Raw genomic sequence first — 17333 nt, 5'->3', positions numbered from 1 at the left:
AAGTAGGAGAACAACCTGTCTCTCGTTCCACTTCCTTATATACCACCAATACTACCTAATCCACTAGCTTCATCCACTAGCTTTATTCACTGACTGTAATTGCTACGACCACCTGCAACTGGTTTGAGCTCAGACGCCAATATAGCCAGAGCCCCACAAATCCCATAATACAACACATACTGACCTATGGGACGCACAAGACTTGCGCAAGCTTCGTAACTAAGAAAAAGCAATTTATAACTTTGTTTACATTTTATAAGTAGTGCCACCTTCCTGAGCCAACGCCACACTACTCAAGGAAATGCCCATTTGCAATGAAAGAACTAGCAGTTGTTTTACTAGAGCAAACCCAAAATGTTGTAATGAGAATTAGATATAGACCAAAAAGCCGAGTTAGTTTTCCTGAGCTAGAAAAAATTAATTCTTTTAAATGCTTGGGAGATTAACTAGCTGAGCTTCATGTTTCAGTAAAAATCCGTTTGGTGATATAGACATAGCAGTTGGGGTTTGGGTTAGAGATAGTAGTTTGCCAAAGGAAGCTAAGCCTCCTGCCTTCTCCACCATTTTGGCCACCTTATATTAAAACTGACCAGCTTAAATATTCTTCCTGGCCGCTTACTGTACGGCAACTGCATACCGAGATCCAGTAGATAATTACAATAAAATGAGTTTGGTTGTAATTTTTACCTTCTCGGAGCAACTTTTGCAGAAAACTTTGAACTGATGTGAGCAACACAGTAAGTCTCAATACAAATGATCTCATATGCTCATTACAGAGTCTCAATACCAATATGTCATTTGATCACATAAATCTCGCGGATCATTGTAGCTGTTAATAGACCAATGTAAATGGATTACTTATCTACATTTTCACTCACTAGTGATGCTTCCTTCTAACCTTCTCTAATGGAATTATGGTGAACGATTGGAAGACTTTTTAATAGCTATTTTACATTTGCAAGACTTACTTTGGAAGTGCCTACATAGTACAATGTATATAATGGCATTCGAACATGCTTATATTCTTGCTCTAGGAAGTAGTGCACATGAAAGTATCTCAAATCTTTAGAAGATATATATTAAATATATTTTGCTTATGGTAGATATCTAAAAGAAACAACCAAATTGTATTTATATCAAAAATACGAAGTTACGCTGTGAAATTGACAGTCTGTAGGAAAGTGCAAGCCTAGGAACAAGGCAACAATACTAGTGGCACTTTGGATTAACAACCATAGTTGAAAAAAATTATTCCTCTGATCCGGGAATCAATGCCTGCATGAAAACCAGCCCTAATAATAAAATTGCGTAATTACTGTAGCCTAAAAACCAAAGGCATACATGGCACAGAAATAAAGACTGCATGACAGCAGGTTAGTAAGAGATGAAAACATGTCAGAACTAAGCGAATTCAACTATGTTGTAAAAGAACCTTTTGTAACAGTAATATAGAAAGATATAACAATTGTAACAAAAATAAAGAACTATATTGGGTGTTTTCTTAGAATGCGGAAAAGTAGCAAATATGAATTGTGAAATCAACGGCTATGTAAGTTATCTAGATTTTATCAAACAGATTTATTTTAGCCACTGACAACTTTTGCTTTAATGGCTATTGATGTGACAAGACATCCCTTCCTATCACAATAATAGCGCATGAATCAAGAGCCAGGTTTGATTTTCCTGTTGTCTCAGTAGTATGAGTCACACTACTCCCTCAAGCAGCTCATAAAGGAGGGAAGTACAACCGATGCTACCACAGTTTCTTAAACTTGCAAGAAGCTTGAGTGTAGCGAGAGTAATGAGTTTAACTTCTGGTAGAAATAACAGTAATTCCCCAAATCGCTGGTTGTCTACAAAGGTGAATCACAAATCACAAAAAACATGAAATTCAGAGCTAGTGACACAGAAGGATCACAACCAAAAAGGGAAGTTTAGCAATAATAGGCAGTAAAGGGAATAAGTGGAGAAGCAAAAGATGAGAGAAGAGAGAAAATGAAAGAGCTTTGGGAAGATGAAATCGTGAACAAAAATAAAAAAAAAGGATATGTGCAAGAAGGAAGGCAAAAAGAAAGAAGAGCCTGGGCTTGAAGCAGAAAAAATAGAAAGATAAAAGAGAGATGACGAGAGAAAGTAAAAGAGGGAAACAATGAGGGGATTAAAAGTGCAGGAGATGCAGAAAGAAAAAATTGGAATGAGAGATAAAGAGAAATATTAAGCAGAAAGAAAAAGGGGATGAAGGAAGAAAAACAGAGAGAGAAAAGCAAAAGAAGGAAAAAAAGGGAGTGGAAAAAGAAAAGAGGGAGTGGAAAAAGAAAAGAGGGAGTGGAAAAAGAATAGAGGGGGATAGAAAAGAATAAAGGGAGATGGAAAAAAGAGCGAGGGCAAGAAAGGGGAAGTAAATGAGAGGGAGAGGAAAAAGAGGGAAGGGAAATGAGGTGGGGAAGAGTGAAGTAGAAAAAGTGAGAGAAAAGAGGAGGGATATAGGGAAAGGGAAAAGGTAGAAAGAGGGGGAAAAGTAGAAAGAGGAAAAATGGGGAGTAAAAAATTGAGATGAAGTAGAAAAAAGGAAAGGTGTGGGAACAAAGAAGTCAAGGGGGAGGGCAAGTCATAGAAAATGGGAAGGGGAGAGACAGGAAAACTAGATTTGCTAGTAATTTACCAGGCTGATATCTGTCTGAATGAGCAGTCAATATGTAGGTCTGTAAGGAAACTATTATCTCCTCTTGTGCTCTCTTCAGAAAGACTTGGCTTTCATCTGGCAGTTCTGCCGACTCTATACGTGCAGTGAGACAACAATATAAGAAGTTGATAGAGTGTGGATATAGTGATATAGTGTGCCCAATAGATTTCTACTAATTATGGTAAGTGATCCACACTACCTCTGTCTGCAGATACAGAACTCCAACTAGTCATCAGGAATACTATGATCCCTTAGACATGGACGGAACACAAATATGGGTATTCACATGGCATTCAAATTCCAATTGCAGACCAATCCACAATTGTGATAGCACTTTGGTTGTTTTTGCACTTTGAGTACAGGGAAACCTCGGTTCCAGAAAGTTGTTTGAGATCCGAAACAGTTATGCCTATTAGAATTAATGTATGTAAATTTTAATCCGTTCCAAGTCGAGATAACAACTTTGGTAAAGTATTTTTTTAACATTTTATGCCATAAACTGTACTGTATACTATATACTATAAATAAAAACGAGTAGATATAGATCGTGTTTATTTTTAACCCTTTCGTGGGCAGAGCGACGTTTTTGTCGCTTTGCGATACGGCTGCTACTGGGCAGTGCGACGTTTTTTGTCGTTTCGGTAACATATTTTATTATTGCAGTTTCTGGTTAGCTAAAAGCCATTTTTTGTTTACTTTTTTTTACCAATAGCAAGCTACAATATAGTAGTTTCGGTTAGCCTCAAAAATTGACTTTAAGGTTGAAAAAAACCGATCGTTTTAGCAGTGATGAATAAATAAACTTTCGAAACAAATTAGAAAATTGTTCTAAATAATTTATCAACTTTTATTTTTCTTGGTTCGGTTTTAGCTTTTATTTACCGAATTTTTCGAGAGTTTGATTTTAGTTTACCATCATGGCGACTTCTAAAAGAACCTCCCGAGATTATTCTAATAAAGCAAGTACTAGTACCGAAATTACTAAGAGATTCAGAGCTGACAGTGACTTTTTAGATTTAGTAGCAAGAGATGACAGTGAATCAGGTTTGGATTGTGATTGGAATGACTTTACATCTGGAAGTGACAGTGATGAAAAAGCTGGTAGCAGTAATGATGAGGATGTGAGTAGGAGTGATGCCAGTGCCTGGAAGAATATAACCAACATAAACAGAGATAAATCTCCTACAATTCAGTAGTTTATAGCAGTGACAGGCCCAGTATTTACTCCAGTAGATGCTCAACCAGTAGAGTATTTTGAAAAGTTATTTTAGCCTGTCAATCCAGGAAGTACATCTTTGTGGGAGCTCTTTTTTACACGAATAAGTACATGGTGCAAAGACTGTGATGTGGGCCTTTGTAAAGGAGAATGCTTTCGAAAATATCATTCGTAAATAGACAATTATTATGAAACGCATATTTTTATGTTATACATTTTTATTTGTTTATAATATATATATATATATATATATATGCCTAGGGACATATACATGTATACATATGCACCTTTAAACATAGATTGATTTTTTGGAAAATTAATTCGCCCATGGGAGTCTGATTTAGTTTTGAAAATTCGCCTGCGAAAGGGTTAATAAAAGATTTTCTATCGATGATAATGGAAAAAAGTAGACATTTTGTATGTTTTGCTCTTGAAACATCGAAAATATCCTAGGTTAAGATAAATACCAAAAATCGATAATGAAACATCAAAAACTGACACAGATCAGTTAGTATACATCAAAAATCGTGTGAGAAAAAAAACATAAGCAGCAATGGCGCGTTTACTTCGCAACTTTGAAAAGGAATCCTCCAAAACAATTTAGGGTAACTCAACTGGAGGAGTTGTCTCCCTAGCAAATCTCTTCGGTAGAAGGACGTCATCCCAAAAAGTTCCTTCTTTTTTGTTAAGAATTTAGGGAGCATAACTCGCCTCTATCTTTGTTAAAGGTTGACTTGCAACAAAATTCACATTACAGTTATTTGATATCAAAAGATTCACCATGTCTTACTCTGTTGTGTTGTAGGTGCAAAATATGTGGGAATGTGATTACAAGCTCTTAAAAGCTCAAAAACGAACAGTTAATCGCAGCCAAACGTGACTGCCGTAGTTTGGATTTTCTTTCCAAAACAGCCCAAATGTGACGCAGTTGTGGTAGATGGTTTCCGTTTACACTTTCGTGCAACCTTATTTGTCGAAATATTTTGACAAATATACTTCACGTATTCAATAAAACTATGTCTATTGTTCTTACGCATCTATTTTATCGTCATTGCAATGCTGTCACTTTTAGCAGTGATATCTTATACTGTAACTTACCGTAAGAATTCATTGAATTTTTTAACCTTGCCTCAAAGGAGTACTTATAATTTCATTGTCTGATAATCATGACGAGCCTGTTGGTCACCTGCGATAATTGAAAAGTGCTGCAAAAATTATTTTCGAAGCATTGGGTCACATGATCAGATTACGACTTGACGATTAATTCAAGCCGAAACAAAATTGTAAAGTAGCGAGCATCTATATTTGATACTGGGTCTCCGGTAAAACCTGAAGTGTTTGTCATAAACTAGTGCTACGATAAGTTTATATTGAGCTTTTTATTGGCCTTTCAATTCACGTGAGAACATCACGGGACAAGACAATAACCAAACTATCATGAATACGTCAGAGAAATAAAGAGATTCCAATCTACGGTGGCTTTTCGTTTTTGTGCTTTTAAAAGCTTGTAATCACATTTCCACATATTTGGCACCTACAACACAACAGAGTAAGACATGGTGAATCTTTTGATACCAAATAAACTGTAATGTGAATTTTTGTTGCAAGTCAACCTTTAACGAATGATTCAATGCTGTTTCTGGAGCTGTTCTGAACGTTTAATTCCAGTGCGCATGCTCCGGTTTGGTCGAGAACCGAATTTATGTTCGAGATGAACAAATCTCAAATTTTTCGGTCGAAAACCGAATTGCTCGAGAACCGAGGTTCCACTGTACATGATTTGTGCCGATATAAATACAAACATGATTGCATGGAATTACCGAGTCCTGAGTGGGTAACCTTCAACTCTTAAGGCATCATTCAAAGTTACTTCATTAGATCTTTAGACACATTTAATGATTGCAGCCTATAATGACCAACTGCTTGTCAAGAACTCCACATGTTTGGTGAATATGAAAATGTTTTTGTAGGGTTTCTTGAAGGACATCCTCAAATTGATAAAATCATTACTGTATCAAAAGCGTTTCATTAAGGATAACTGCAACTTTTTGTATCCACGTATGCGTCAATGACTGCCCATCGTGCATCCCAATTCAGCAATAGGCTTTTCATACATATCCCCGGAAAGTCAGCATGGAAAATCTGCGCGTAGCCCAAATATATTTGAGGACATTCCCTGACATTTGGCCAACAACACCTATAAAGACCACTTACAGCGTCCGTGTTACGTTGAAACAATAAAGTTCCAATAGTTAATGACACAAGTGAAGACTTGAAATGGCAACTTTTCACTTACTTCTTTGATAAAAGTAAGTAACGATGTAAGTAATCGTGCTAAAAATTTTCAACTCTAGCCAACAAAGTGGGGAGTTAGAATTATTTTTCTCCTGTATAAAATCTCTAGTTAACAGATCAGTCAAAACTTGGAAAGGAACTTTTCTGTTTTGCCATCGTGTAAACTGGAATATATCTTTCTCGCATAACTGCAGCTCTAGGAAGTTTACAGTTTCAGTTAAGGAGGCTTGATAAGCATATCTCTAACTTTCAAGCTCAGAAGTTCACAGAGGTCAATTGAGACTGACCTGGACACAGTAGCAGGAGATAAAGAAGGGCTGTGAGCTCGTGGACATCCATGTGGACGGAGAGCATCTTCTGGGAGAGAGACTCAATCATGGCGCAGATGGGCTGGAGACCAAGGCTGTACAACCTGTGCTGTAGACAGTCCTTGTTGCTGGACGCCTGCAGATATGAGGTGAAGAACTGCCAGACCACAATGGTAGAACAACTGATCGCAAGTTGGAGGATCTTTTGACCTCACAGGGTGCCACAGCTGAGGTCAGCAGCAGCGAACAAGTGTGATGAGTGACAGTGCAGATTCACTTCAGGGAAAATAAACATTCTACATACTCCATGTCTAAACAAGGACCGATATAAACAAATTAATTAAAAAAACTTTCAATTCAAACATCGACATACAGTTAATCCTTTTTGAGATTCGCATGTCAAAACAATCATATGTTGAAACTAATATTCCTATAAGAATACAGGTTATTTGGTTTAATTCGTTCCGCAACCCAAAAACTCGATGTTGAAGATTTCCGTTAATTACACAGATCATTGAAGCAAATGCATCACACGACAATATGCAAAAATCTAAATTATATGTAAATATTTACAATAATAAATGCGGTGTTGTAAATGGGAAAAAAGATTGCCTCATACGGGAATTGAACTCACATGTTATTAAACCTGGCGATATCTCACGGCGTACTAACTTGGCTTCTAGTAATGTAACAATCAATACAAAAAGGTTTTTATTGTGTTATGGTGAAAACAAGTCGAAGTTTGACTGAAAATCATACCGAACCAAATCATGTACCAGACATGACTTGGTTCGGTGAACCAAGTGGACAAAAGTACCTGTGTCCACTTGACACCGTTTGCTACTTACACTATAGGAAAAGTGAGGGTCCTCTGAGCCAAAGCTGGGTTTGCCAGCCAACACACTGCCTGCTGTAGCCAGACAAACCAATCCAACCCAGTTGTTGCGCAAGAGAATCATCTGATTGCTAACCTGTTGGCATAGAATAAATTACACAATGTCAGCTATACTATGACTAGCACCACCAGCATGTGATGTCAACTGACATGCCAGTCATGAGAACCCTAAATACCAGGCAACTAACTGCATGTGATACCAAAGGACATAGCGATAAGGATGTCAAACGGCATTTCACGCTTGGCGCTCATTAGCCTGACGAAGCGAGATTCATACGCTGAATGTCGCTCGAACAAACTAATAAACACCAGCTAAATGTATTTACCAGTTGTATACGGTATCTACAACTTGGTATCGTCTCTCTTTGAATTGGATATATTTCATGATTCATCTTTGCTTCTTGATATTTCTGTTATTCCTTTTATATTATTTATTTATTAAACCTCATTCATCACATGTGGAGTGATATTTCCACTAAATGATGGTTGGATCTTCAAGAACTTCTGCAGCCCATATTGCTTTAGTTCACGCATTCTGTTACTGATTCCAAGTAAAACATTAGTCTCCTGGATCTTTAGAAATCATATAATTCCACACAATTATACTATAAAAATTAAAGGTGCTTCATTTGAATTTCTATCATTAATAAATGGTAAATCGGAGTTGTGCCACCCTTCCACGTGTCCAATCTGGAATCTAGATCAATAACCTTGAAAAAATTGCAAACACATGCATAAATAATATAAATCCTAGCAACTACATTGCTGGTTAACTGTTTCACCTCGTTTCATGCTAAAATCTTTGACCCAAATGCATGTTAGTAATTGACTGATTGATCGACGACATGATTGACTCGAATGAATGATAAGTCTAAACTCACCCCAAGCTCCTTGAAGTAGACTGCATCCTTTGTTATAAGTACTAGCCTTACAAGAATATCATCAACCAATGGCAGCAAATCTGAGATAAGGTCAGAAGTCATAGTCGACGACTCATCTACTAGCTTTGCTAGAAGGCTTAGCATCTGAAATTAAAAGACGGACAAATAAAGAAAACAACTCCCGAATATTAAAGAGCCAGACATGATTAGATAGACAGGTAGATGATGTCTATGAGCGAATTATCGACTCAAACCTAGGCCTAATGTAATACGCTCAGATTTAAGGTAATTGCTAAGTGATTTGAGTGAAGATGCAATGATGATTTTTAATCACCGAATTTTTCTCAATTATAAAAAAAGAGACTAACAACATTAGAGTAAAAATGTTTAGACTAGGCGTAACAAAATACATCAAATCTAGACTAAGGCTTTACTACACCTAAGTCTGACGATTTGTGAAAATATATAGTGGAGTTCCATGGTTCATATAACATCTACATCTACTTGTTACATGTGTTTGTTTTAGGAGTTGTCAACACTTATTTTGAACTAAATTTTTTTTCATGTAATGCTTTCGACTAAGACATTATTACACCTAGGTTCGACGATTCGTAACAAAATATTCAAGCAAATTGCAGTTGGGTAGCTTTTAGTTGAGAGCAAGTACATAGTACGTAGATAGAGTTTAATAGAACAAAGGTACAGTCACCATGGAATTAGGTTTATTAAGCAATGTCAATAAGACGCAAAGTCACTTTCATGCATCGTCACAAACATGAGAGGACAATTTCAGAATATTTATTACATCGCTCATAGATTATGTTCAGCAACCTATGCTTCCCATCTTTAAATGGAGAAACAACTCCCACTAATACGGTTAATTGATGTAAATGTACAGGTCAACAAAAATAAGATTAACAGCGATAAACAGCTCCAAAGAATTAATATAATTAGTCATGCTAACACTGTTTTCCATTAATCGGACAAGTTTCCACAATAAAGGTGAGGCAACTCCAGGGAGTAAGACAACTTGTGATTAAGGCTTACTAAAACTGACATTTTGACCCTAGTTGACAGGATAAAATAATTGAAGGCTGTCCAACAAAACTTGTCTGTAAGAGGCCATAGTTGACATGCCACGAAGTCAATATTTATGAGAACGGGTTTTCATTTTTCCGTAAATTGAAACCACTTAATTATTTTCAATATTTATTAAAAAACAATAAGTAACAGAAAAACTGGAAACATGATTTTGCTGAGACAATCTACAAGCCTTACTAAGATGAGGTCAACAAAACAATAAATTACATACCATCGTATCGCTGGAGAGATCAATTTTGTTTGCATAAAGGCGTGATATGACCTCTGGAATAGACGGCCTATCCTCCACCAGAACTGAACTAGAGGTTGAGGAAGTGTCAAAGCTGTCGGAGTACTCTAAACAACACAGTGCTATATGATAGACACATGAAAAGACAATCTAGAAAAATCTTAGTGGAATTCTACAAACATCTGGCAGAAAACCAAGTGACACCCAAAAGACACCTGAGTGACACTGAGCATACAATCGAGTGACACTGGGCAACAACTCCAGTGACACTGAGCATACACTCAAGTGACACTGAGCATACACTCTAGTGACACTGGGCAACAACTCCAGTGACACTGAGCATACACTTAAGTGACACTGAACAGACACTCGAGTGACACTGAGCATACACTCTAGTGACACTGAACAGACATTCGAGTGACACTGAGCATACACTCGAGTGAGACTGAGCATACACTCAAGTGACACTGAACAGACACTCCAGTGACACTAAGCATACACTCGAGTGACACTGAACATACACTCGAGTGACACCGAGCATACACTCCAGTGACACTGAACAGACATTCGAGTGACAGTGAACATACACTCAAGTGACACTGAACAGACGCTTGAGTGACACTGAGCATACACTCGAGTGACACTGAGCATACACTCAAGTGACACTGAACAGACACTCGAGTGACACTAAGCATACACTCGAGTGACACTGAACGTACACTCGAGTGACACCGAGCATACACTCCAGTGACACTGAACAGACATTCGAGTGACACTGAACATACACTCAAGTGACACTGATCAGACACTTGAGTGACACTAAGCATGCACTCGAGTGACACTGAACATACACTCGAGTGACACTGAGCATACACTCCAATGACACTGAATAGACACTCGAGTGACACTAAACATACACTCGAGTGACACTGAGCATACACTCGAGTGACACTGAGCATACACTCGAATGGCAGTTCCGCAATACTTGACCAATCTGGAAGCAGCATGAAAGCAATAGAAACAGTAGATCTATTTGCATAACAGTCATTTAGCAAACTGACCTTGTACAGAGAGTCCTGGTGACAAACAAATATGAGCTCTCCTAGGTAGTATGACATCTACATCTGACATGACGCTATGACACCTTTCTATTGAAGGAACACGCGAGTCGACACTAATACCATTTGAAAATGTGTCAATAGCGGAATTGAAAGTCTCTTTAGAAGGTACGATACCTGCCATTGATGACAAGGCATCCGACATACTTGAAAGGTCATCTTCTAAAGTCACCATGCAACTTGTCATGGTGGCAGGTTTATGAGCAGCGTGTGTGAGGTAAGACGAGTTTGATGATGGGGCGTTACAAAACGTAGTTTGTAATTGTAATTGCCTAGACCAGGAGCCAAAACTAGAGCATGCCGGCGTCGGTGGACTACCCGAGTTAGCCTGCTCTACAGAGAAAGCGGCAAATGTGGAGGAACAATGAGGATAGTCTTTCGTGATCGGACATATAGACGGGGTGGCAGGAAACTGGCAAGTTGCCGAAAGTGGGGGCGGAGTCAAACATTCTCGTTTGCATTGAATTGAAGCTGGAGGGGAGTCTGATGCATCCACTAATTCGGTTTTAGGAACTCTGGTTATGACATTGGGTGATGGGGATCTCAGTTCCAACTCTCCGGAAACCTTCATAAAAATACAGTGAAACAATCACGTGAAGACCAAACTCTGACTTCAAGATGAACTTACAGGTATTTTTCTATAATTTGCGACTGTTTTTGATGTTTGAGGTGATCCGATTGCCAAGATGGCTCAAGATTACGATCGACAAAACTTGATTACGGTTAAAACGCTGACCAAAAAACACTTGCCGAAAACTAGTTGTGCGGCTGCCTAACCCACTCGTTACTAATATCGACTATTGAATTAAAGTTATGGGATTACGTGTCTTTATTCTGTCAGACTGGTGGTTGAAGTACAACTATAGATGTCATAATCACACTTTCACTTGAATCTGAGCATTTTTACTGCGATCAGGTTTTGTTGATGTCAATCTTGAAATATCCTGGCATTCAGATCACCCCAATCATCAGAAACGGTCGCAGACTATCGAAAAATACCGATACGTTCTGATAAACTCAATTAAATTTTTCGTGTTAGTTCATCTATAAAGTGAATTTTATTAAAAGTCGCTAATCGACAAGTTTCAGCCAATAGCTACAGCCTGGTTTCAATATAATTATGTCTTAATACATGGCACAAGGTGTGCTGCAACAAAAGCCAAACATGAGTACATTACGGCGTACGTTACGACGTACGCTAAGTTTGAAACAGTCCAGCTTTTAAACATCCCACTTCTGCAACCACTGGTAGTAGTATGTAATACATGCAATCATATTTGAGTTTCTTATACCACCAAAACATCTATTCCATAATTTTTCGGGATAATTTTTCGGGAGTTGCGTGCACATATACATTTACCATAAATCTCCAAAACAATCGCTTCGCTTGTGTTTGGTCGTGGGAAAACATGTAGAGTAGCGAATATGTGAGACTAGTGTGAAATAAATAGGTCTTGTTAAAAACCCACATATTCCAATACAGAGCAAAACTACCCCTAAATACAATCTAAAATGTCATAAACCATGTCTGGACTATCATAATTCCAATTTTCTGACATTTCGGAATGGAAAAACCTCTTGCTAGATCATAGAGATGAGCATTTATTTGAAGTACCCTGTGTCACATGTCACAAGGATATTGTGTCAATAGAACGAAAGAATTTGGTCCGAACTAAGCAAGTGCTAACAGGAAGGCGCTGTTAAAAGCTACGTTGAACTTACATATTTATCAAGAGCATGGGTGGCAAATTACCGTGAAAACATAATTTTACTTTTACAGGATCATAGCAACCGGATTAACTAATATAATTGTGCCTGGTAATAGCATAATTTAAGTCAGCTATGACCACCTCACTGACGACCAGTTCACTGACGACCGCCTCACTGACGACCACCTCGCTGTCGACCACTTCACTGACGACCACCTAACTGACAACTACCTCACTGACGACCATCTCATTGATGACCACCTCACTGACGACCACCTCACTGACAACCACCTCACTGATGAAACATTAACTCATGACTAAAGGCCTGATTGTATACTTAGATGAAATGCAATCAATGAATTGAAATTCATAGTGGTTATATGACCATTTCAAATTGACCTTGACATAAGTGTTGCCTACCTTTGGCAGACGAGCCTACACTCCGCAGATGACCCTACCTTCTGCAGATGAGCCTGTTTCATGTACAGAAATCTACCTTCTGCAAACGAGCTTGCCCTCTGCAGATGAGCCTACCTTCTGGAGAATCTCCGCGATTTCTCATTCTGCCTCCCTAATATTTCCTTTTACCTCTTCAAATCCTACTACCAAAGATCCTCCTCTGTCTAACCTATTGCCCGTCGCTTCATTTCCTCCTGCTTATACTTCGCTTTATTTGTCTACACTCCTACTCTTGTCGACCCTATTATCCACGGATCTATTCTTGTCAAACCTATTGTTTCCAACTATATTCTTGTCAGTCCTATTGTCTATGAACTAAACCCCAATCCTATCATGACTAATTCACTCTCTACACTCCTACCTCTCCAAGAGCTGCCATCATCTCCTGACGCTGCTGAGAGATTTGACGTTTCAGGGCTCGGTCTTGCTTGTAGAGGGCTCCAAACTTATTCCTGCCTCCTCGGACTCGGTTTGATCGTACAGCTACAAACACACGACCATATCTACTGAAGACTGGTTCATACTGCATGACCGAATGTAGGGGTTGCCTTCTCATCGATTATGTACATCGTAAACTGATGGAAACGCCGAGGTGATATGGATATCCCAGAAAACATGACAGCAGCCAAACTTTCCCAATATATGGTCAAGCACCCACGACAGACTGTGCAATGTGCACCCCTTGGGCCAAGGTGATCGGCTGCCGCGAATTGCTTAATCTATATTTTCCTTTATGATAGTTACTAGGGGACTAGCAGTTCATCGTTTTTTGCGACCGAACTGTATGATGAGAACACTGTCGCGGATTATGCCCAACCAAATGCAACCGATCCCACCAAGTGCCCTAACTGATCACACCAAGTGCCCTAACCGACCACACTAAGTGCTCTAACCAACCACACCAGGTGCCCTAACCGACTACACCAATCGATAACTTTTCTGAACCAAAGAATATAATCTTTGCTACAATAAAAGTCCCATCAAAAGCCATAGCTAAAAGTTGGTAAAAAGATTGTTTCTAACGGGATTTGAACTAGCAACATTCCGCTTACTAGATGGACTCGCTCACACCTGTTCCAATCCACTGTCTTCAGTTATTGCAACAAAATTGTGCAAATATTTATTCTTTGCTTTATCGGCACATCTAACGATTTCTCACGCCACTCTGGACTGCCGTCATGCTAGTTCTTAAAATAAAACACTTATCCTAAATATCACCCGAAAAGCATAAGCACATTCTTCATAGTAGGTGAGGAAAACTTGAAAGTCCTTTATGATCTCTGATAGTTGGGGAGTCTCAAGTTGGACAAGCTTGAGGGGAGTTAACAGTACTAGCCTGATAATGAATAGCCTAGCCAGGCGAATGACTAAAAAGGTAGAGCTGGCAGCTCGACCTGCCAGTCTGTATAAGTTAACATTTATGCATTCATGCATAGTAGTGACAAGAGAGCACAACTTCTGCCCTTCAACAAGGTTTTTATCATGTTATAACTTGATCAACAGTAAGCCAATGCATTACAATCTTCACCGTAAAAAAGAGCCACGTCTGTCTGTCCGTCCATCAGAAGACAGCGATAAAAGTTGGAATAAAATGTGTCTTACCGGATTCGAACTCATTTAAACAAAAATGTGACTAGGAAGGCTGTCGAAGCTTGATGAAAATTGTGATTGACACAAATGTTGAGGCATTGTATTAAATACTCCCTCCATGAGGAAGTATTCCTCATAGGGAAAAGTCAGCTATGAGATACCAAAACGCTTCCAAAGATTAATCGTAATATCATAAAGCGATAGATATGAAGAATAGAAACATACAAAAACAAATCGTTAATTAAAATTCATAAAGCTAAAACATAAAAACTGAAAATTCCGGAATTGTGTCGCCGCCCTTGAGATGACGCCAATATAGCTGCTATAATTACAGCGGCGTCCATCAATGTCTAGTGTGACAAGTCATAAATTGAATTAAAAATATCATAAACTAACTGCAAAATATCACAATTTTGCATTCAAAGATGAACCTTTGAAATGATTGACCCAACTTTGGTGCTGGGGAATGGCTGGCTGAGCCTAAACAGATCACATGTGAGGAGAGACTAAAGTATGTCCTCACACAATTTGAATCAAAATAGTCCGACGAGACTCAATCCATATAAACCTCAAAACAACTCAAACTACTCACCTTCGATTTTCATACCGACAGCCATGCATTTGTTAAACCGACAGGCCGGGCAGCGCTTTCTGTTCGCTTTGTCCATCTCGCAGACTCTGCTGTTGGAGCAACAATAGTGCTTCTTGTTCTGTACCGTCCGCTTAAATGCATAATTTAGAGGTCACATCAACAGCTGAAGGTCAGAGGTAACATTGCTGACTAGAGCAGTCTACCAACTGAATCACTCTGGCACAGCAGACTAGACAAAGATTACCAGTCTTGCATTCTATAAGTAATAGCGCCCTCCCAATACCAGACTGGCACATAATTCATCATAAGTACAGATATCCTTCATCTATATAGATATATTTCTCAAAGTTTGTGTGTGGGTATGTGGGCATGTGTGTAGTTCCAGCTATAGCTACCCTATTAAAATCTTGGAATAAAGAACCCGTATCGTAGAAGATTTGATCTCGGACCCTTCGGTTTGTCACTCCGCCGCCTTTCTAATTCAGCCACACGAGCTTGAAGTATTTTTCTTCAAGCGATATATGTCGCTATATGGGAGCAAATAAGGGCGGATGGCGGAACATTGTGAAAAAAGTAGCTCTTATTAGTAAACTTACTGAAATTGTCTATTGGCAATGTGCCAGGCTAATAGCAAGTGACAGGGAGCTTTCATTACCTCTCATTGTTTATAAGCTGATTTTTAATACCCGGGAAACACCAGGCAGCACGGCTAGTCCATTCATATACCAAACACTGCAAGCGACATAATTCCGTCATATCTGATGTCACAGAACCCCCTAGCCTGTCTTGACAAACTGTCGTTTTTGCGGAGTTGTCCCCCTGTCGAGCAGGCCAGTAGCACAACAGCTTGTCACAAGACGTACTGCACCTGATGCATTAGCTGCACTTACAGGGAGTTGTTCTCTTCCGTCTAAGGGGCTTGGTTGCGATGTTATGTCGGTCACTCCATTGGTAATCATAACGAATTTCGCGCAAAAATTTATGTAGAAAAAAATAAGATTGCAGCGTTTAACCGGCGACCAGTCTCTGCGGTAAACTTTAGTAGAACTTGAGAACTTAGGCAACAACAGCGACTAAACATGTCGTTATTTGTGCGCTCAGTCAGTTGTATTTCTATTTTTGTATCAGTCAGTTTTATTTGTTCTTATGGATTTTATTTTTAGTTTATTTTATTCTTAAGTTCTACTAAAGTTTATCACAGAAACTGGTCTTTGGTTAAACGTTGTAATCTTATTTTTTCTACATAAATTTTTGCGCAAAATCCGTTATGATTACCAATGGAGCGACCGCCATAACAGCGCAGCCAAGCCGCATAGACGGAAGAGAACAACTCCCTTCAGTGCAGCTGATGCATCAGGTGCAGTACGTTTTGTGACAAGCTGTTGCGTTGCTTGCCCGCTCGACGGGAGGGGGACAATCCGCAAAAACAACAGTTTGTCAAAACAGGCTAAGAACCCCCAAACATGCTCAGTGACAAAATATGCAGATAAATGTGGAGTTCAACTTCTTTGGTACAAAATTTGGGAAGCCTTGAATTCTATTTCATAGTGCGGTGTCATGTCACTATTACATTTTACAAAAAAATTAGTGAATAAATATGTTATTATTATTATTTCCTGTGTTTAAATAATCTTACGTAAATGAAAAATATGTAAATTCTTACTATAGTCTGATTTTCAAGTATAAAAACTTCTTATGAGTTTTCAGTTTTATTTGTTCTTATGAGTGTTTATGCTTCATCATATATTTATGGAACCTTTAAAAATGGTTTAAATGGAACCTTTAAAAAGCCTCTATGCTTGTTCTATGCCTCTTCTAGCCTTTTTTAAACTTTTATTAGATATATCTAAATGTGCTCATAATTATATAACACCATGATATTTGGTAAAACACTAGTAAAAAAGTCTGGCAACCCACAGCAAATGTCATCAAATAGAAGAAAAGTGTTTCACAGCTGTTCGGGCTAAAACCATAGAAATTCGAGCGCTTTTAAAAACTCATAAAACATTTACAGTAGCATCATTTCCAACGACCACACATTTATCATCATTTCTTGACCCAAAATAAACTGGAAATCATAGTTAGTATCATATAATGTTTCCTCTGCATCACAATCATCTATGACAGACCAACAAACGAGTCATATCGAATACAATATATTGTATACAATATATTGTACACAATATATACAATACATACAATATATCGTATATATTGTATACAATATATTGTATATATTGTATACAATATAATAATT

General features: G+C 38.4%; 1 protein-coding gene across 1 annotated transcript in view; it reads right to left on the bottom strand.

The window, feature by feature from the left end:
- Window positions 1-1057: 1057 nt before the first annotated feature.
- LOC137398590 (nuclear receptor subfamily 5 group A member 2-like) overlaps window positions 1058-17333 on the bottom strand; it is a 42854-nt gene continuing 26578 nt past the window's right edge. Inside the window, exons 4-12 of the mRNA XM_068084751.1 lie at window positions 15077-15206; window positions 13256-13377; window positions 10670-11291; window positions 9591-9715; window positions 8279-8422; window positions 7351-7473; window positions 6482-6638; window positions 2663-2776; window positions 1058-1853 (exon numbers count right to left, since the gene is read on the bottom strand). Coding sequence (XP_067940852.1) covers window positions 1705-1853; window positions 2663-2776; window positions 6482-6638; window positions 7351-7473; window positions 8279-8422; window positions 9591-9715; window positions 10670-11291; window positions 13256-13377; window positions 15077-15206 — 1686 coding nt within the window. The 3' untranslated portion in view covers window positions 1058-1704. The remainder of the gene's footprint in view (window positions 1854-2662; window positions 2777-6481; window positions 6639-7350; window positions 7474-8278; window positions 8423-9590; window positions 9716-10669; window positions 11292-13255; window positions 13378-15076; window positions 15207-17333) is intronic.

The sequence above is a fragment of the Watersipora subatra genome, chromosome 6 (genome assembly GCF_963576615.1).
Source record: "Watersipora subatra chromosome 6, tzWatSuba1.1, whole genome shotgun sequence".
Classification (NCBI taxonomy): Eukaryota; Metazoa; Bryozoa; class Gymnolaemata; order Cheilostomatida; family Watersiporidae; genus Watersipora; species Watersipora subatra.
Note: the sequence above shows the minus strand (reverse complement) of the source record. Positions and strands in the feature narration are given on the sequence as shown.